Below are 19,547 nucleotides of genomic sequence, written 5' to 3' on the forward strand. Positions count from 1 at the left end.
AACCCACGTGTTTGGGCTGTTTCAAGTTTCACACTGGAGCAAGTGCAAGTGCCATGCCCTTGGCTTACCTGTCGCTCCTGTGCAGACACACAGGGCTGCACACTTGGGAGCCCATCCTGTTGGGAATGGGTGGCTCTTGGTTCCAGTCCTGGTCCCAGGGCTTGCTTAACCCTGCTTCATGGGAGCAGGTCAGAAAGTGGCACTAGTGCTTGTTATCTTCCTCTCCTGGAGAAGAACAATTACTTTTTTCCAGCACAGCAGCAGCTGGAAAACAGGAAAAGAATGATGTCCTTTCTAGAGGTCACTGATTACCCACAGCGGGCTACTCCAGAGTTTATTTCTGTTCTGCCTGTCCCTGAGCTCAGTCCATCAGCCTCAGCTGGTCCCCTGGGTCAGCACACTGTTTTCTTATGGCCAATATGGCAAGTACACTTTGGTGTTTGTTACTAGGGGCTGATCAACATACAGTGGGTTCCCACCATCCCAGAGCTTGTGCAAAATGAAAAAAAAAGGGCCGTATTTCTAATTAATTGATTATTTATCCTCTTGTTATCTCATATCTGCACTGTTCTAGTGTGTAAATGACTTGCAGATTTATTACGGATCAAACAAGCTCCCATCACCTGCCTGAACCAGTCCCTGTGCCTTGGGGCAGTTAGCAAAAAAAAAAATCTGTCTGCTTTTTGCCCTTTACCAAATCTCTGCCTGAGCTGTGCTAACAGGGAAAGTGAAGCTGTCTGGCCATGCCCAGAAGCAGCACTTCACAGGTAGGAAGACTAAAAGTTAGGGGGAAAAAAAATAAAAGGGGAAGAAGAAAACAATAATTAAAAGAGTTGCAGCATCACAGGAGTTTCCTGCCACCAGGATGAAGTGGCTGCCAAGACAAGCTTTCAGTTTTACAGGGAGGCAGAATCTAGATACCAAAATCCTTGGCATTGATCTGGCTTAGTGCTGTGAAAGCTTGGCTTTAAGGTTCCAGCACTGAATAGTCAAAGGCCCTATCTGACTGTGGCTGCTTGTAATGTGCTGCAGGGGACAGTAGTATGATAGGGAGGGCTCGTGAAAAGGAGGTTGTGAGGGACCTTGGCTTTTTGTGTGGTGATGGTGAGGAATGAGGGCAGAGCTAAAGGAGGAAGGGCAGATGAAGGAGCTAAAATCAAGGGGTCACTGCAGAGTAGCAGCACGACCCAACCTTTCCTGAGGGAACAACTCAGAACAGAGCTGTTCCTTGAATTAATATTTTTATATCGCTTCCTGAGCACAACACCACCTCCAGCAACACCTGATTTTTCTATATTGCTGAACTCCAGCATTACAGAAAGGCACATTAGTATTTTTCAAAAGCAGTTTTGTCACTGGGTAAATTCTGGCTCTCAGGTGAGATGTTTGAGTGAAGTATGTCCTTCAGAGCACTAGCCAGCCATAAAGGCCTGAACTTTTGAAGCAGAAAAAAAGATTAGGGCATAGATAAATTTGCTTCAATTAAAATTAATTTTTGATAATCCTGGCTTGGACTGAGTTCAATTTAGAGTGCCCAAGATAGTGTAAATTTCATTTATTGCTCTTTAGATGTTTGCAGACCTAGAGTAATAGCAAGACACAAATAAAGGAATAAACTGCAACCTCTAAAGCCTAAGCCAAAGAGCAGCAGTCCTGCCCTCCTCACAGTGATAAGAAGTTCTGCCTGCAGTGCAAAGTAACCCAGGAATGCCTGGTTGTCCTGGTGCCAACACGGGGTGCTGCAAAGCCCCTGGGTTACTCTTCCTGGCCCTGCAATGATTTTGGCCCTGCCTGGTGCACAGAGGCACTGTCACATGTGTCACTTCAGAGTCATTCTCCCAGGGGACTCCAGACAGCTGGGGCCATGCAAAGGTGGGCAAACAACTGTGCAGCAAGCCAAGCACCTGGGAAGGAGGGAATAGCACACAAGAAAAGGAGCAGGCTGAGTGCTCTGTGCTTGCATGTGTGGGTTTGTGCAGAAAAACAGTCCTGTGTGGGGGTGAAGGAAGCACCTGTGTGTTTCTGTGAGCGCTGAAGGGGTTCCCAGAAAGACAAGGAGAAGACACCAGCTCTTGGGGCAGAACTGGCATGCTAATGTGTGTGTGTGAATGGTGTGGCAGCTACGCAGGGTGGTGGGGCATTCCTCCCCGCAGAGGGGAATATCCCCAGGCCACTAATGGGGAGTCATTGCTAAATTATGTCTGAACCACTTGTTCTTTTCTTACATGTTTGCACTTGTGTGGGAAGAGCAACACAGACAGGCAGCCCTTTTAACACAGGAGGAATTGTAACAAGAAGGAACTGGAACGTGGAGAAGAAAACTCCACAGGTGTAGACTCGAGGCATACAACCCTTCGGCATACGAGGTCAGACTAGGAAATTAGAGACAGCACTCATTCTGCACCACTTTTGCAACTCAAAGAGAGTAAATATCATTGTCCCAGGAAAAAGCAGTGTATCTTGGAGACCATTTGCATGGGACTAGCCTTAGAACTCAGTCACTCTCCCCTGCACATCCAATGAAGGAAGAGAAGGGCAAGAGTGAATCACAGCAGCAAGTCAGAGTGCAGGAGTTACCCTTCCCCTCTGATTCACCCTCTGGATGTGCCTCCTCCTCCATCAGCTACCAGGACAGCTTGGCCTCTCAGTTGGAACATCTCAGGGTAAAGCTGAGTAGACACTGCTTTTACCTTCCCATGTGCATCTGGGGAAGCATTCACCTTTTAATTCTAGCACTTGTATCTCAGCACAGAACAGAGCTGGTGCTGTAGAAGAGCTGGGTGGATGGGAAGGGACCAGGCTAGGAATTTGATACCACCTCAAAGCTTGTAGCTAGCCAAAAGCACCCATTTGCAGCTTCCTCCTATTATTACATCTGCAAGCCAGCTGTGATGGTAGAGTATGATTCCCCTCCTCCCCCTGCCAGCACACACACACTTACACCAACACAATTTTCCTTTGTTATCATTAGTGGGGGTTATATGAGGTTGACTGGTGCTGGGGGCTTTGTACCACCACTAGTATGAATTACAGCTCTGCTGGTGTAACAGCTCCTTTTACATCAGAAGTGCTTTGTCTGTCTAGCATAGTCTACTGTTATTGCTACATCTGTAAATCGCTCTTAACATAAAGCTTAATGATCTGCATCCCCCTTTTCCATGAACCCCTGCCAAACAAGAGCACAATGCTGCAGCTGTAGCTATTAAGCTACGGTGGCAGCAAAGCACTCCATTAATACCTCATGCTCAGCAGTTTGTGATGCATAAGAGCTGAATAATTATGCCCTTGTTACCCTCAAATGAGAGGCACAATTGCCAGAAACAAGAGTTTACAATTAAATAAAAAAAAAAAACTGTATCAAGTCAAGGACAACATTGGTTCATTCATAAAACAAGCCTTTCTGAGCAAAAGGACGATGAGGCAGAAAACAGGCTTACATTAATGAGCCAGTTGTTTCTAGAGCTGTATTGTACCCTCTCAGAAAGGCTTCTACAGCCTCTTTATCCCGGCTGTTTTGAGAAACTAGCAGGCAGAGATTTAGCCAAAGCTCTTGTTGCTATGAGTTGCACTGATAGGCAGGTTTAGTTTAGGTTTGGGATACAGGAATAAGAGGCAGGCTTTAGCAATGTGAGTATCAAAACCCAGTGCTCTGGAGCATTTGAAACTGAGCAGGCAGGCAAAAGAGACTGAAAATGGGTGTTAATAAAATAGGAGTGATGAATCTGTCCTCCTTCTTGAGGATGCCTTGCTGCTCACACGAGGATAGCAGATCCACACCTTTGGTTAGTGGAGTACAGAAACGACAGAACAATTAACTGTTCCTTCCTTACCTAGAGCTCAACATGAGCAGGGATTTCAGAATCATGTCTGCACTGATATTTCTGGGAAAGGAACAGCTGGTGCAAAGGAAGTAGTTAAAAGGAGGGCAGACAGACTTGCATTATTTTGAGCAACATTGCTCCATTCTCTAAGCAAGTGTAGAGCATATGGTAACAGAAAACTTGTCATCCTTTTTATCTTACCATATTATGCTTCCTGTAAATCCAAGTGAGGACTAAAAAGAGAGCTCTGACATACACCCCAAGCTTAGAACTGCAGAATAGTGTCTGTCTCCATGCAGCACATCTAGCAGTGCATACCTAACTGGGGATTTGCTGTCCCCATCTGGCTGGATACGCATCATGCTGCAGAAGAATGTGCTGTCACCTCCTCATGAAGCCTGACTCTCACCTCAGGACTTGCCAACTTCAAAACAGCCAAGTCTGATTTATTTTCCCACCAGTAATTCAGCCAAGAGATAATAGGTCATAAGAAACAAACTGAGTAGTGATCAGGGCACGTGGGCTGGTCAAAGCAAGTTTCACTGGGATGCCTGGAGAGGACTGGAATTACAAGAAGTCCCGTCTGGCACGCTTTACAGCTATGGTTGCCAACATTTCTGTTTGTGGGCCCTGATTTTTTTCCAGCATGCATAATTTGAATTTTTGGATAATAAGCTTCCCTCATTTAACTTCTCAAGAGTCCAGGAAATGCACAGGTACACCCCACTCCACTCCTCTCCTACCTGTGATCCACAGACCTTTTATTGAAAACCACAGCATAGTACAGACCACAAAGTTCTCCAAGACTGCAGTGCAGTATTTTAAGTGCAGTGTTTTAAGTGCAGTGTTTCAAGGCAGCTGAAGCTCTACTTGAATTTTTAAAAACATTCATAGGCAGGCTACAAAACACAAGTAATGCAAGTAAAACTCTTTCAAACTGCTCAGGCAAAGTATCTCCTTGAGACAATACTGATAAGATTATATTGCCAAAAATCCTTCAAGCTATATATTGAGAAATAAAAAAATTAATGGAAAGAGTATCCCTAAAACGCACAGTTCAATTTATAGCCACACTGACAACAGAGGGACATGGGGGCTTCAATCCCGCTGGAAATACAGGTGGGAAGAGGACGGAGTCCTTCAGACCAAGTAACTTCAATCCCAGGATCATCTTTGCCCTCTTGTGGACAACCTTCCCTCCTGCAGCTTCTCGGCAAGTTCCTGTGCAGACGGCAGGAACAATGCAGAAGGTATTTCTGCCCTTCCCCATGCTTCCTTCCGCGGGCTAAGAATAGCCATTCCGAATCCAAGGGGTAGCCACACCCAAAGCCCAGCCAAGCACTGACCCTTCCTTCGTCCCTGCATGACCGAAGCTGTGGGAGAGAGCAAGTGGCTGGTCCTGCTCCTCGCTGTAAGGGCAAAATCATCCCGAAGCCAGGAAATAGATCTGTGCCTAGACCGAGGGATGGACATGGTGAGCAGGTGGTGCCTGAGCACTAATAAAGGAAAGCTGCATGCTACCAGCCCATATTCTGCCCTGCTGCACTACATTCTGGTCATTTACAGTGAACCAACTTGCATTACACTCCTGAAAAGGGGGTTGTCGTTATTCCAGCAATAACACGACTTAAACTGTGTGGTCATCCTCCCAATTATTAAATCTAGTATTTCTGAGTTATTTTCTCAAGGTGTAAAATCCACCACTGACATACCTTTATAATACATTTAGCTTTGTTTTCTTGCATCTAGGTAATTCAAAACATTTGAGACCGTTTTCCCTTTTGACTCCTTACAATTACACTCATCTCTGGCAACTTCATCGAAGAGACAATTTCATCTTTAAAATTATTTCATCTTTTCATGTTAAAAAAAGAGAAAAACATACTGTGGCAGTCCAGTTTCTGTGCCAACAATGAAGTGAAATTCTCCTCCTGTGTACAAGATGACCACCAGGCAATAAGTGATCTGTAGGATTATGAAACAAGAAAGTACTCTCCTGCCAAAAAAACAAAACATACAGGTTTGTTTCCTTTTCCTCACTCCCTACCACTGAAAATCAGCCAAACAATTTTTTAAAGATCAAGCATCTCTCCCTCAACTAAGGAAGTCAGTGACCTGCATTTTTCTACACCAGAAAAAATTATTTGCTCTCAACACCTTTTGCTAGGTTGTGCTCCTTCCTTTAGCAAGTCTGCCCCTTTATTTTTTGCCGTTCCATGTAACCAAGAAAATAGGAAGCAGCATCTGGATTATGTTTGTCACAGTAACTTAGAGACCACATATAAAGGCTACTGCAAACTACTCTGGCTGGACCCTGTGGTCCGGGACAATACTGACCTTATCAGATCTTTTTTCCTGGGAACTTCCAGTGAGACTATCCAGCCAGTTGGACCCTCTTCCCCAAGAACAGGCAAACACAATGCAAGGTTTTTCCTCCAAACCAGGAACAAAGAATGATGTTATTTCCTATGGCTGGCTTTGGAAGAACTGCATAGTAGCACCAAATCATAGCAACAAAACCAAGAAACAGTTATTTACTAAACCTTTATTTTAAAAAATTATTACAAAATATCTTATAAAGTTCCTTAGATCAAGAAAACAACTCATTAAAAAAGATGACAGGTTTAAAATGATAAAAAATACTTAAGCATTTAAAAATTATTTAGATGGAAATTCAAGGCAACACTGGAAACAAAACTATGTAATTCTTACCTTACAGATATATATAAAATTAATGTATTATCATCCTGCTTTAACAATAATTAAAAATCACTTAAATTCTTAATGGTATTAAAAGTGATACATAGCTCTGTCCAGCATAGAATTTAATATCCAGAGAGTTGTTTATGATTACAGCAATAGACTAAAAAAGAGATTAATTTCCATCTTACAGGCACTATCAGCATCTTGATTTGCTACAATTTTATAGAACCTTTGAAAAATTTCACTAAGAATTTCCCTTCAGTGTAGAAAGCTTGGTATTTTATTGCAGGAATTTGAACGAGGATCACCATGACAGCCATTATGCAAAAACATCTTGTGCTGAGCTCTGAGAATTGTGTGAGATCGCTTGCTGCTCTTTCACATTGGAAGGTGCAAAGGTAGAACTCACCTGTAACAGATCACAACCCTTCCCTGCTCTTTTGAAGCACAGGGTACAGGTAGTAAGGCACAATTCCTTCCCATACTCAGAACCAAAGGGCACTGGTAGCACGGTGATTTTAACATGGGCTAAACGCCAAACACAAAAATTAACATTCATAAACTACACAATGCCCAGTACAGATCTTCACAGCAAAAGCTCACAGTCCAGCCACTGTGACAAGTCTTCACATAACCTGAAAAATCCTCTCCACCGATTCTCAAGGCATTGTGAAAAGGCCTTGAAATGGCTGCAGAGCCTTCAAGGCTGCAGAGCTTTAACTTAACAGGTTCAGCTCGAAAACACGAAAGCTGAGTGTCCAAGCAGGCTGCCAAGCACTGTGGTGAAGAATAGAGAAGACAATCCCCAGATAGATGTACTGGGCCAGTTGCTTCTTTCCAGCAGGCTTTACTACCAGTTATGACGCACAGAGATGTTCGCTTTACCAACAGAAGAAATTTGAGGCAGTTGTATCTAACAGCACTTCTGCCAGGGCTCCCATCACTCTCCTGAACAATCCCTAATCCACTTAAGCCAAAATCAACCACCTTAATGGAAGCAATTTAAATAGGTGGTTTTAATAAGGTCAGCTGATTTCATCAGAAGCAGGCTGGGAAACAAGCAAAGGGCTTTGCTGACAAAGCACAAGGGGTAAGGGACATCCAGCCATACACACAGAGCTCCTGCAGAACCAGACATTTAATCCAGCGCCAACAGCATTCTCTAGGATCAGTCTAATTAAGAGACAGACATTTAAAGCCAGCACCTGACACCAGAGGCATCAAAGGGGTATGTCAAGACTGCAGACCAGTCTGCTCAGTCACTGCAGCAAGGAAGCCTCTCCCCCACCTAGACTGGGAGGGCAGAGGAGCTAGGAATAATAGGGAAAGTTAGGATATAGGAAGCTAAAAAAGTAGTTAAAACAAATGACCTTACAGAAGCAGAAAACACACACACACACACACAAATCTGCTTCTCAACTATTTTACAACAGTGCAAAAACACCTTAGGAGATGCAAGGATTAACAGCACCTCATGCATGTTAGCCAACAACTGGTTTGGAAGCAACATTTTAGAAAACTGCCTAATTTTATGTCACTTCTTCGTAAGTATTTAACTACTATGTGACAGACTATTGCCAGGTAAACTGCCAAGGCCGGGAAATGACTTTACAGATCCCTTTGTGTATCTCCAGGAATGGACACCAGTAACAGATCAGTTAGGTGGGGAAAAGTCTATAGAAAAAGCTACCAAAACCCAGACTCCAATTAACCTATCTTCAGGCTGAGAAGAATAACAGGAAAAATTACCTCAAGATAAGTCCGTTCACGGTGCTGCATTGCTTAATAAATACTTAGCAGCACAGTGTTGCTCTTATACTATATTTACAGCTACCAATTACAGATGAAGATTTAAAGACCATAGACATTTTGGTGTGGAAAAAAATTCAGTAGGACTCTAGGCAATAAAAAGAAACCAAAACAAGACTATTGGAATGTTACTTATATGGGCACGGTCACCAGAGTAAGACATTGCAGATCATAGAGGAGATATTTCTCATTGTGGATATCACTGGTAACACCACTTGTAAACCAAACATATCTAATATCTAATCTAACATATCTAATCTACCCCAGTTATTAGACAGCTACAGCAAGCACTGACTGAAATCAGGTTTTAGTGCAAACAGACACTAATAAATACAAAAAAAGCCAATCAAAGAACAAAACTGTCCAAAGAGCATTTCTTCTTTACAAACCAGAAATTTCTATGAAGGAAAGTATCTCTTCTATGCATAGGTCTAAAACCAAGCTACAGGTTTAACTTGGTGCTTCATGCCACCTGGCAAAATTTTACATCCTCCAAGCAAAGTGTAGTGTTAGGGTTAAGTCTCAGGCCATAGAGAGAGAGAGAGAACATCACAAGCTCACACTCATCAGAAAGTGTCAGCAATGGAAAAAAAAAACAACTTTGACTTGCTATTACAGTTCGTGGTCTTCTTCTCCCTTTTCCAAATACAGCTCAGCCACTTTCTGGTGGGCTTGGTCTCAATGCTGCCGTAAGAGGTTACAGGACTGGGAACACACCAGATTGGGATATAGGTGAAATGCAGTCAACACCTGGGAGACACATCAAATATCTCAAGCACTCAAACAAGAATTGTTTTTGCATAATCAGCTTTTTCTCATTTGCTTTAGTATTGTGGAACATCTCCTGGCTTACAGTAATCTCTGCTTTTGAAGGATTTCCTCTTAAGAGAGGAGTAGCAGTCTTGCTTTTACCTCAGACATCAGAAAAATGCTTTTTCAGCACTTCATTTCTTTTACAGCCATCAATATCTGGAATGACACATCCATCACTTGTCTGATATGTGTCCCTTCACTAGCGTTCCTTGCAGTCCTACAGACTGTCACTTGTAAAACAAATCAAGGGGACAAGTGCTTATTTACCTGTTTACCAACTGAGCTACTCAGCAGCAAGGAGTCTCAAGCTACTGCCACATTTATAAACACAGAAAATGGTGAGGTTCAAAACCATTTTGGCAAAACTTAGCATTATCTACACATAAACAAGCTGCATGTGGTATTAACCTTGCAAGTAATATCCACCAGGATAGAACCAACATGCTGTAAGGTTTTTCCTGCTGATACTCAGATTGCTACTTCTGGGGTTGCTTCATGTAAATATTTATTCTTTATCTTATTCCTCTCACTGATGGCTCTTTGAGTTTCTTCCTGCAATTGTTACAGCTTTCGAAACCATCTGAAAGAAGATTCTGGTATACAAGTCCAAACTTTGACAATCATGGGTGCAAAACTGTCTCTTTAATATACAGGTAATTTACATTACCTTCCCCATAAACCCCTTACAGTCACTATACCATTAAACTGATCTCCACAGACAGAAGTAAGACATAGCAGTAGTAAAAACAACCCAAACCCCCTTACTTAAGGATAAACATTCCTGTAAGATTCCAGTTAGGTATCCCTTTTACATTCAGTTTGACCAGGAAGTACAAAAATGAATCCTGCAGTGCTAATTTGTAACTTGCAACAGAAGCACATGGTCCATTTAACCGGGAAATATCTTTAGGGTATAGCTCAGAATTTATGCCTCAGACATTAACCTTTATTAGTCATCTCTGTCAAAATTGAATCAGCACACTGCTGTCCTGAAGTTATTCTGTTTAGACCCAAGCTTTTTTAGTGCCTGTCATCCCAGCAGGTGGCAGGCCCAGTTACCTTAGAACATGATGCTCAAGATGCCATTACCTGACCCAAGAATCCACAAAAATTTGACGAGCAATATGTACAAAATCGATCATAACAAAGAAAGAGAAGTCATTACCTACAGTGCACTGAAAGCTCATTTTAGATTGTTTCAATTAAAAAAACAAAACAAAAAACTGAAACTACTTTAGGAAGCTATCTTTGTTTATTCAATGGCTGATTTTCTCTGGATTTCCCTGGAGCGTTACCAGGATTTTCAGGGCGTCCATCGATGTTTTGTTTTCGCCTGAGATAGAGCTCTATACCACATTCAGCTGCAAATGCAAAAGTTGCAAAAAATCCAAATACCTGTGAAAGTGACAGAAATATGTGATTTTAAAAGGCATAAACAGTAATTGTATCCTAATATTGTTTGGAAATATTTGCTGTACCATTTTATATACATTTATATACATTAATAATGCTTATATATTAGGATTACAGTTTTCCTTAAATCAATAGTTCCATTTAAATTAGACACAGATCAGAAATCATAATTCTAGGATGTTCACTGCTGAAGTTTTCACAGTTTTCATTCTCTCTTTTAATCATTTAAACATTCGTTCTTTTAATCAAGTGTGAACCTTATACTGTGTTCCAATCAACCTTTAATCCTGAAAGTATATTAGTTTCATTGCCAAAATCAGTTATTAAAGTAGCACAGCATATAGCAGACTATTTATTCAAGAGAGGGATGCTGATTAATGAGAGTAAATCAAGAAGAATAACGCACAGAAGGTGAAGGAAGAGAAGATCTGCAGAGCCTGGGTCAGCAAGAGAGAATTAAATGACATTTTGTGAATGACATTTCGTTACTAGTCATGGCAAGATGAGAAGTGGTAAAGAGAAGGCAGCTTTTTTCAAACAAGGAATGAAATATATGCATTATTCTAACTCTACATAAATTTTACACAACTGGTTTGGACTGAAGTAATTTAACATTAATAAGTATTACAACACAGTAGTTTTTATTTTTCCTGCACTAGAAAAAAAAAGCAAAGCCGAAACCTGATTTATGCTCAAACTATTCGGTCTAAATAGATCTACATCACATAAGATGACTATACAAAAGTGTGTATCTCTGATAGCTGATGCTGCCTGTGGAACAGAATTATCTTGCTTTCTTTTCCCAATAATTTTTTCTCATTCAAGAACTGGATCTTTTAAACTCACATGTTCACAATTCCAAGGTTACTCAAAAGAAGTATTCAAATGACTAGGGAATTATGACATCTACAGCATCCCAAAATCCCTTTCAGTGCCTTGCCCTGAGCTTCCTCACTGTTCCCTGGGAGGCGAATGCCCTGTTGCTCTATTATTTCTGTCACTGAGGAAACTGCTGCTCTTATTGCAGACTGTGCAACTCAGTGTTATCCACATGTGCTCTGTAAAAGCAAAAGACAGGATTTCTTGATGACTTTGTGAGGGGGTGACATTATGAAAAGACGATTGAGGAAAGCCAGAAATTTCAGAATTAGGGTTTCAGAGAACTGGGCAAGCTTCAAGAGATGATAATGTTGAACAGCAAGAGATGACAGGAAGTAATACAAATCTGAAGCAGCAGGCAAAAGGTAGGGAGCTGCAAGTGCACACAGAGCTTTCCAGAAAACCTGAGGAATACCAGATCTTTGGATTTCCTATGGTAAGCTTCTGGAAGGTCTGAAATAGCTAATTCCTCCTGAAACATCACAATGCACTGAGTTCAATTCCCTACCCAGCTTCCCCTCTGCAAATTGAGTGAAGTTTAGAGGGCAGACAAATTAACATAACAGATAAATACAAAGTAAATCTTGTCATTTTAAGACTTACACATGCAGCACTTTCAACAGCAGAGCCAGAACAGGTTGCAGAAAACACTATTGATGCTAACAGAAAGCAGGCAGCTATGACAGGCACAGCCCAAAAATTCTGCAAATATATATATAAAAATATTTATCATTTAACTGTAGATAGGATACCTAAAAAGAACAAACATCGTAACGTCAGCTGAGTTGGCTTGCCTATGAACTTGTCTATGAATTTGATGCTAGTGGAAACTTCAGAAAACACATTTTACAGCTACATTCCAAATGACATTCAACATTATCAGCTATTTACACAGCATTATCAACTATTTAAAGGAGTCTGGCCTGTTTTTGTTTTTAAGTATTTAACTGATTTCATCTAACCTTTTTTCACAATCAAATTGAAGCATGAGCTTTATTCCCTAAGTAAAACATTTGAGAAATTAGAAACTGTAAGTAAATGTGTTCATTCAAACCTTTTACTACACTCCCTTATCTGTACTCTCACATAAAGACACTACTGTTTGCTCTGAAGGCAAATAGGAAGGGACACTTGTGAGACAGAATAATGTTCCTACTGACTTTGCAGTGCAACTTTCTCCCACTGCTGGATTTTCTGAAGTATAAAGCCATAAACTGTAATGTCTATGTAATGTAATGAGTTATGATTGTTGCCAAAAAGGAAAACAGGGTAAACTGCAAGCAAGGATCATGCTGGCAGTAAACTGTATTCCTTATATGTGCACATACGCAATGGCTATGCTGTAGTATTAGTGGCATTAATGTGGAAAGACTTTTCCACACATCCTAAAATCCTGCAGGTAGCCAACTTTGAAAAAGATGTCAGTATAAACTCTCAAAGTTGGCTCATTTTAAAACTATAAGATACTTTAATCTACTCTTTACATGGAGAAGAAAAGGAGATTAATTTTGCATATGCTTTTTATTCCACAGCAGACTTTATGCACTTAGAACAGTTTGTTTTTCCAAAATAAAAAAGTTTTCTTACCAGTTTCTGCACTTTATCTTTCCCCAGTGATTCATACAAATCAGTGCAATACAGACACAGAATCAGGAGGCTCAAAAGAAAGGCACTGCAGCTTACGAATTCAAAGAAGTAAAGTCCACTACAAGTGCTGCAATCATCCACAATTTCTTCACAAACAACAGCCACAAAAGAAAAAATCTGCAAGCAAACAAATAACAGCATGCTTGAGTCGGATCAAGTCTCTAACAGCTTCAACAAGCAGACATCTCTGATATCAAGATTAATAAAGCTAGCTGTGACAAAAATTCTCAATCTACAAAGAGTTTGGTGAAGTTCTGCACAATTTTCTTACAGACAGAAATAATTATACAATGACATGGTTTACACTTGGCTGTTAAAGGTAGTCAATAAAGTACACTCAGGTAAGGTGAGCACACAGCCGAACAGAGGCTACTTGATTAGACAGACAAGATTCCTGTTTTGTGGTTTTGTGCAACTGGCAGTTGGAAGCAGATGAGGCAGTGTGGAGAACAGACATCCTGCAAAAATGCTACTGCTTACTACATACTGAGCTGCACTCAGTTCTGAATGAATTTGGGTTCAGGGCAGTGGGGGAAACTGGACAGTACTGACACACTCAGCCACCGCCCTAAAAGTTCATGGCTGATGTTACCTGTCTTGATAAAACTTCAGAGAAAGTCCATGAACCCAACACTCACGTGCTTGTGACCCAGTAATGACAGAAGCTCAACTGTTCTTGTAGGAATCAAAACTTTACAGCTATGCTCAAGCTATGTCAGACAATGTTTAATCTATGCAGAGCTTTATTTTCACCTTCCTGCCATAGTGTGGTTTGAGAAAAAAATTTGACTTACTTCCTGTACAGTCACCATATCCCTGCTGCTGGATTTTCTACTATTTTATTAAGGAAGAATATTGCTTTATTTAACTGTTCACTTATTTTGACCACTTCTTGCTAGCTTCCTTCATCCCATAAACTTGGCATAGCTTTCCAGATCTTCATAGTAAGGAGTTCACCAAATTAAAACAAAACCATGAGCAAGATCAGACTGAGTCATAAAATTGAGACTGATATGAGAATGATGATCATATTTTCAATAAGAGTGAGTGGGCAATAAAGAGGTTAAACATTCTTTGTTAAAAACAAACAAACCAACCTAAATTTAAGACTCAGAATTGTTCTTGGAAAATATGAAACCAGTTTTCGGTTTCAGTTTTCTCACAGTAAAAGCAAGAACAACGATTTAGCAGTAGGAAATGTAAATTCCCCTTACTAAGCCAGGTCTCAGAAGAGCACATCAGAGAACCATGTTTTGGAAATGCAACAATATAAAGTAAACAGGAGCTCAGAGAGGGAAAGAATGGGAGCTGGGAAACTTCAGTATTACTATCAGGCCTCCCCATGTTTCCTTTCTCTCCCACAGTGTTTGGCAACACAAACTTCTCAGCAGCCTTTGCACCTAAACCAGTGAATTACAATATCAGTCCAGAAATTTTTTAACTTTCCAGTTTTTATGGTTTGGTGTTTTTCTTGTTTTTGTTTTTTTTTGCATTTCTAAACATGTGCTTACAACTGCATCCAATGACTTTCAATTTCACATTTTTCACAAGGTCAGCTGTGAGATAGCACTGTACATGAAAACATCTCTTATTTATAAGAACTGGAAACTGAATGCCATCACTTTCATTTGGGATGAAACAGAACAGAAAGAAAATAAACCTGTCCTTCAAAGAAATAATATATCCAGATAACCATAACATGGTCTAAATAACTGAAAAAAGCTTCTCCACTGAGTGTACAAACAGGTTGAAAAAAATCCCACTTAAAGAGCAGTTATAAAGGGTTCAGTGTCAAATAACTGAGATTTACCAAGTAGAACCCTGTGTGGGACTTGCCCGAGTCAATATTCCATTTTTTTTTATTAATAAGTTGAGTAACAAAATAGAGTACAACAATTAAAAAAAAAAAAAAGTTGGCTTGAAGAACTTTGAGTAAGTGCTTTGATTAAGTTAATGTATCAGCAGCACATTTATAAGATGCTAGAGAGCTCTTCTTGGGTTTCTTAACTTGCTCTTTGATATCACTATCAGGAAAAACCAGGATTCCTCTGTTGTCCTACTACCACAAAAAAAAAATAGTTTTAAACACCAAATGCATTGTTGGAGAAGCAGTTCTTTTGGATTTTTTAAATTTTGTTATTAGTCCTGTCTGTACACCAGAAGTTAAACATAAGTCTGTCTCTTACCAGCAAAAAATTATTCATTGATACTGACATTACTGTTACAAGTTTGTAAATAAATGTCAATTTTGTAAAGAAGATTTAACAAGTGAATTGCTACAAAAATAGAGCAGATCAATGAACCTGCCAACAAGCCTGTGAAGATGCTCGGCAGTGGGATTCCCAGTACAAAATCTTCTAGTTCAGACAGGTGCACATATTAATTCTCTATTAAATCTGCACAATTCAGGCTACTAATCAACTCAAAAAGGAGCTGATTTTTAAGCCTGAATTACAATTTTCCTTTCCAGCTAGGGAATTTTGACTAAAGTTAAACAATAGTTGATGACAGCTTGTCCTGCTTTAGGTAAGAATTAGTTTCTACCTCAGTCTTGGCACAATACACACTGTGCCATTTACCATTGTGCAGAATTTGAATCTGTCATGGATTAACAAAAACATTCCACCTATTTAAAAATAAAAAACCAAACAAACAATCCAAACACCACATCGTCCTAGAAACCTGTGCAATAACATGTCTCCCAACATCCTTTTGGCACTCACATTTGTGACTTTTGGCAGTTGTATTTTCCTTGTTTCATTTGCTCAAAAGAACTGGCTAAGGTTTCAGTGTATGCTATTGTGCATTTAAAGAAAAGTATTTCTTAGGTCTAGAAGATAGTTTTCTGCAGGTGATTTCAGAGTATTTTATAAAACCCTTGATCACCTCTACAATGAACAGAGTCTGCTTTCTGATTGCAACATCCTGTTTTAGCAGTCCACAAAAGAAATTATCAGGGCATAATCCCAGTAACAACCACTATTGTAACACAAAGTCAACAGATGTTAATGATCATTGCTGGCATTTCCAAAAATCAATACTTTTCCCAAAAGAGGAACCTTCTTACTGCAGAGACTGAGGCTTCCACCTTCAAGACTTTCTGGGGCTTGTTTAAAGCGTTTTGACTGAGACTTCAAGATCTGTGCATTTTGATAAAGGTTACGAAAAAGGTGGGAAAAATGTTGGAAATTAGGTGGGTGAACAACTGTAACTCCATTTTCTTTTTCCTCTCACCGACAAATGGGTGCAGGTCACAAACTGCTACTTATTTAAGTAATAAGCTGTCAAGCAGCTATTCATCCTGTTTAGGATAATGATAATTTTTCTGGTTTTGTACTTAGAAACCATTTTAAATAATTAAACAGTTTAAGGCTTTGGTACATCAGTAAATTTGCCTACATAATCACTTATTTTATTTTAGTCAATGAACCTCCTTATACAAATGTGCTGTTTGTCAGGGAGCAGAACCCAGCAGATCTTGCTTTAATAATCTCCAGTAAATGAATTAAAAGTTTAGGTTCCATTATATTTATTTAAAGCATTCTTGGGTGTGATTTCTTTAAACACCCTTAGAAAAGTTTATTTTTGGCAGTGTTACAACTTTACAAACAGTGAAGAATATTACATTTCTGGTTGAGGGTTTTGACTGCATGTGAGATGAAGCTTAACACCCAAACGTCCCCTTTTCTGCAATGGTGAAATAACAAGAAAGGGTTGGAAATCACCTACAATTCCTGTGAGCATGACACATCTGACTAAAAAGCCACTGTGTTTGCACTGCGTGCAAAATGCACGCTGACACATTTCCAGTCAGCTGCCCTTTACCACCATGGGTTTCACTCATTCCCTGACAGTACGTAAGAGTGATGCTCCTCACATCCTTATCAGCAGTCACACTGGTACATTTTGGAAGAGCCCATCACCAAATACTGAACAGACCTTGCACCAGGAGCCAAAACGCTTGATTCAGAAGCAACAACATGTAGTAAAAAAGCCAGAAGAAAAAAATAGGCCTTTTATTTCCTGGTGGGCGCAGGGCTGCCTGATATGATGTCTCCTGCAAAGGGCCACCGTGATTATGGGTTTCTGGTGCAATTTTCTACCATAAACCATGGGAGAAATAGGCTCCTTAATTTTAGCGTGGACCGTACAGACTGACAGGCTTAGAACAGGCTGCAGGAGCAGCAAGAGAGGAAGGTCTGCAGCTCATGACCCAGCAATGCCTTCCCAGTTCTACTCCCCTATGGTGAGATTCAACCAAAAGCTTCTTCCTCCTCTTTTCACACAATCCTGCCCTCAGAAGAAAGCACTACATATCCTGCGAGGCTTCCCTCTGATTTTGAGCCAGAGTGGGTGGTGTTTAAGGCCAGCAGGTAGCTGCACCACGGCGGCTGCAGCACCGAGCCTCGGGCGCACGACGCCGACACCATCCCATGTCAGCACCTCCTCCCGCAGCTCAGACATGAAGAAGGAACACTACCAGCACTTCCTATATAAATCCTACCACAAATCACTTGAAACCTGCATTATAAGGCACCATACCATCTTTCCACCTAAGTTACAAGTCTGCACAACTTTAGTGACTCTATTCCACGTCCCAAGCCAGGACACCTTCCCGGCAGAGCCAGCCCTTTCCGACCGGCAGAACCCATTCCCGCGAAGCCTGTGTGCGGCCATCTCCTCAGCCTGCGCTGGTTCACAGAGCAGTTTAATTTTTAAGCGGCGGGGACCGCCCTAAAGCCGAAGGTCATCGCAACACGCTCGTTTCCATCCCAGAGCGGGCCACCCCCGCCCCGCTGGGCTCAGCCCCAGGATACTCTCGGTGTCCCGGTCTCTCCGGCCGCTGGCAGCTATCCTGCCGGGACTGCTCCCTCCGCGCCAGGCTCGGCACGTCCCGCACGGCGAGGGGAGGAGGGCACTCACCGTCTGGACCACCTTGGCCGGCAGCCGCCATCCCCACAGGTGCCGCAGGGTGCAGCCGAAGGGGCAGCGGCGAGGCGCCTTCGCCTCCGGTTCCGTGGTCTGGTTGTAGACGGTACCGTTCTCCATGGCCGGGCCGGGCCGCCGGCTGCCAGCTCGGAAAAACCGAAAGCAAAAGGGCGACAGGTGGGGCGGGACGGGGCGGGGTGCCTTCGCCTCCGGTTCCCTGGTCTTGTTGTGGACGGCGCCCGGGACGGGCGGTCCGGGCCGCCGGCTGCCAGCTGGGAAAAGCCGCGAGAAAAAGGGCGGCATGTGGGACAGGAGGCCCCGGGACGCCCCGGGGGGTCTGGGGGGTCCCCCGGAGGCCCGGGGAACCCCGGGGGACCTGGGGAGCCCCCCCGGGCCCCGGGGGATCCCGGGGGGCCTGGGGGAAACCCCGGGGGGCTTGGGGGCCCCCCCCGGGGCCCGAGGGATCCTGGAGGGCCTGAGGGGCCCCCCGGAGGCCCTAGGGACACCGGGGGGCCCCCCGGAGGCCCCAGGGACACCGGGGGGGCCCCCGGAGGCCCCAGGGACACCGGGGAGCCCCCCGGGGGCCCGGGGGATCCCGGAGGGCCTGAAGGGACACCCGGAGGCCCGGGGGACACCAGGGGGCCTGGGGGGACACCCGGGCGGCCGGAGGACAGCGGGGGGCCTGGGTGGCCCCCCGGGGGCCCGGGGGATCCCGGGAGGCCTGGGGGGCGGTGTTCGCTCCAGCGTTTCCTCTAGCGGTTGTTCCCGGCAGGGCAGGGGCGCTCCCCCTGGCGGCCGCGGGCGGGGGCGGCCCGTGAGGGACGGCCCGCGAGGAACGGCCCGGACCGCGGGGCCGCCTCAGGCCCCGTCTGGGCTCCATTCACTAACCGGGGCTTGGTAGGTAAAGTTTACAAGATTATTCATTTGTCACACGAGATTACGGTATCGGAAGAGGGTTTTAAACCAAAGCTTTCCCTGCTTACGTTCACAGAATCAATTAGATTGGAAAAACCCTCTGAGATCATCGCGTCCAGCCTATGATGGAACACCAGCATGTCAACCAGACCATGGCACTGAGTGCCACATCCAGTCTTGCCTTAAACACCCCAGGGGTGGTGACTCCACTACCTCCTTGGGCATCCCACTCCAGTGTCTAATCACCCTTTCTGTGAAGAAATTCCTCCTAATGTCCAACCTAAACCTCCCCTGAGTGCCTCTTGAGGCTGTATCCTCTTACCCTATCATGAGTTGTCTGAGAGAAGACCCTGCGCCCCACCTTGCTACAACCTCCTTTCAGGCAGTTCTGGATATCACTAAGGTCACCCCCTTTTCCCAGGCTAAACAACCCCATCTCCCTCAGCTGGTCCTCATAGGACTCGTGCTCCAGACCCTTCACCAGCTCTGCTGCCCTTCTCTGGACTCGTTCCAGACCCTCAATGTCCTTCCTGAATTGAGAGGCCCAAAACTGGACAGAGCACTCAAGGTATGGTCTCACCAGTGCTGAGTACAGGAGAAGAATCATTGTCATTGAAG

The 19,547-nt window shown here is 43.0% G+C and overlaps 1 protein-coding gene across 1 annotated transcript; it reads right to left on the minus strand.

Annotated features, from left to right (window-relative positions):
• Positions 1–6,346: 6,346 nt before the first annotated feature.
• Positions 6,347–18,478, minus strand: CMTM6 (CKLF like MARVEL transmembrane domain containing 6). The gene is made up of 4 exons (XM_058833841.1): positions 18,009–18,478; positions 13,026–13,202; positions 12,042–12,140; positions 6,347–10,541 (listed from the first exon to the last, which is right to left on the minus strand). The coding sequence occupies exons 1-4, from the start codon at positions 18,315–18,317 to the stop codon at positions 10,389–10,391; spliced, it is 738 nt and encodes a 245-aa protein (XP_058689824.1). The 5' UTR covers positions 18,318–18,478; the 3' UTR covers positions 6,347–10,388.
• Positions 18,479–19,547: the final 1,069 nt, after the last annotated feature.

This window comes from Poecile atricapillus, chromosome 2 (assembly GCF_030490865.1).
Source record: "Poecile atricapillus isolate bPoeAtr1 chromosome 2, bPoeAtr1.hap1, whole genome shotgun sequence".
Taxonomy (NCBI): domain Eukaryota; kingdom Metazoa; phylum Chordata; class Aves; order Passeriformes; family Paridae; genus Poecile; species Poecile atricapillus.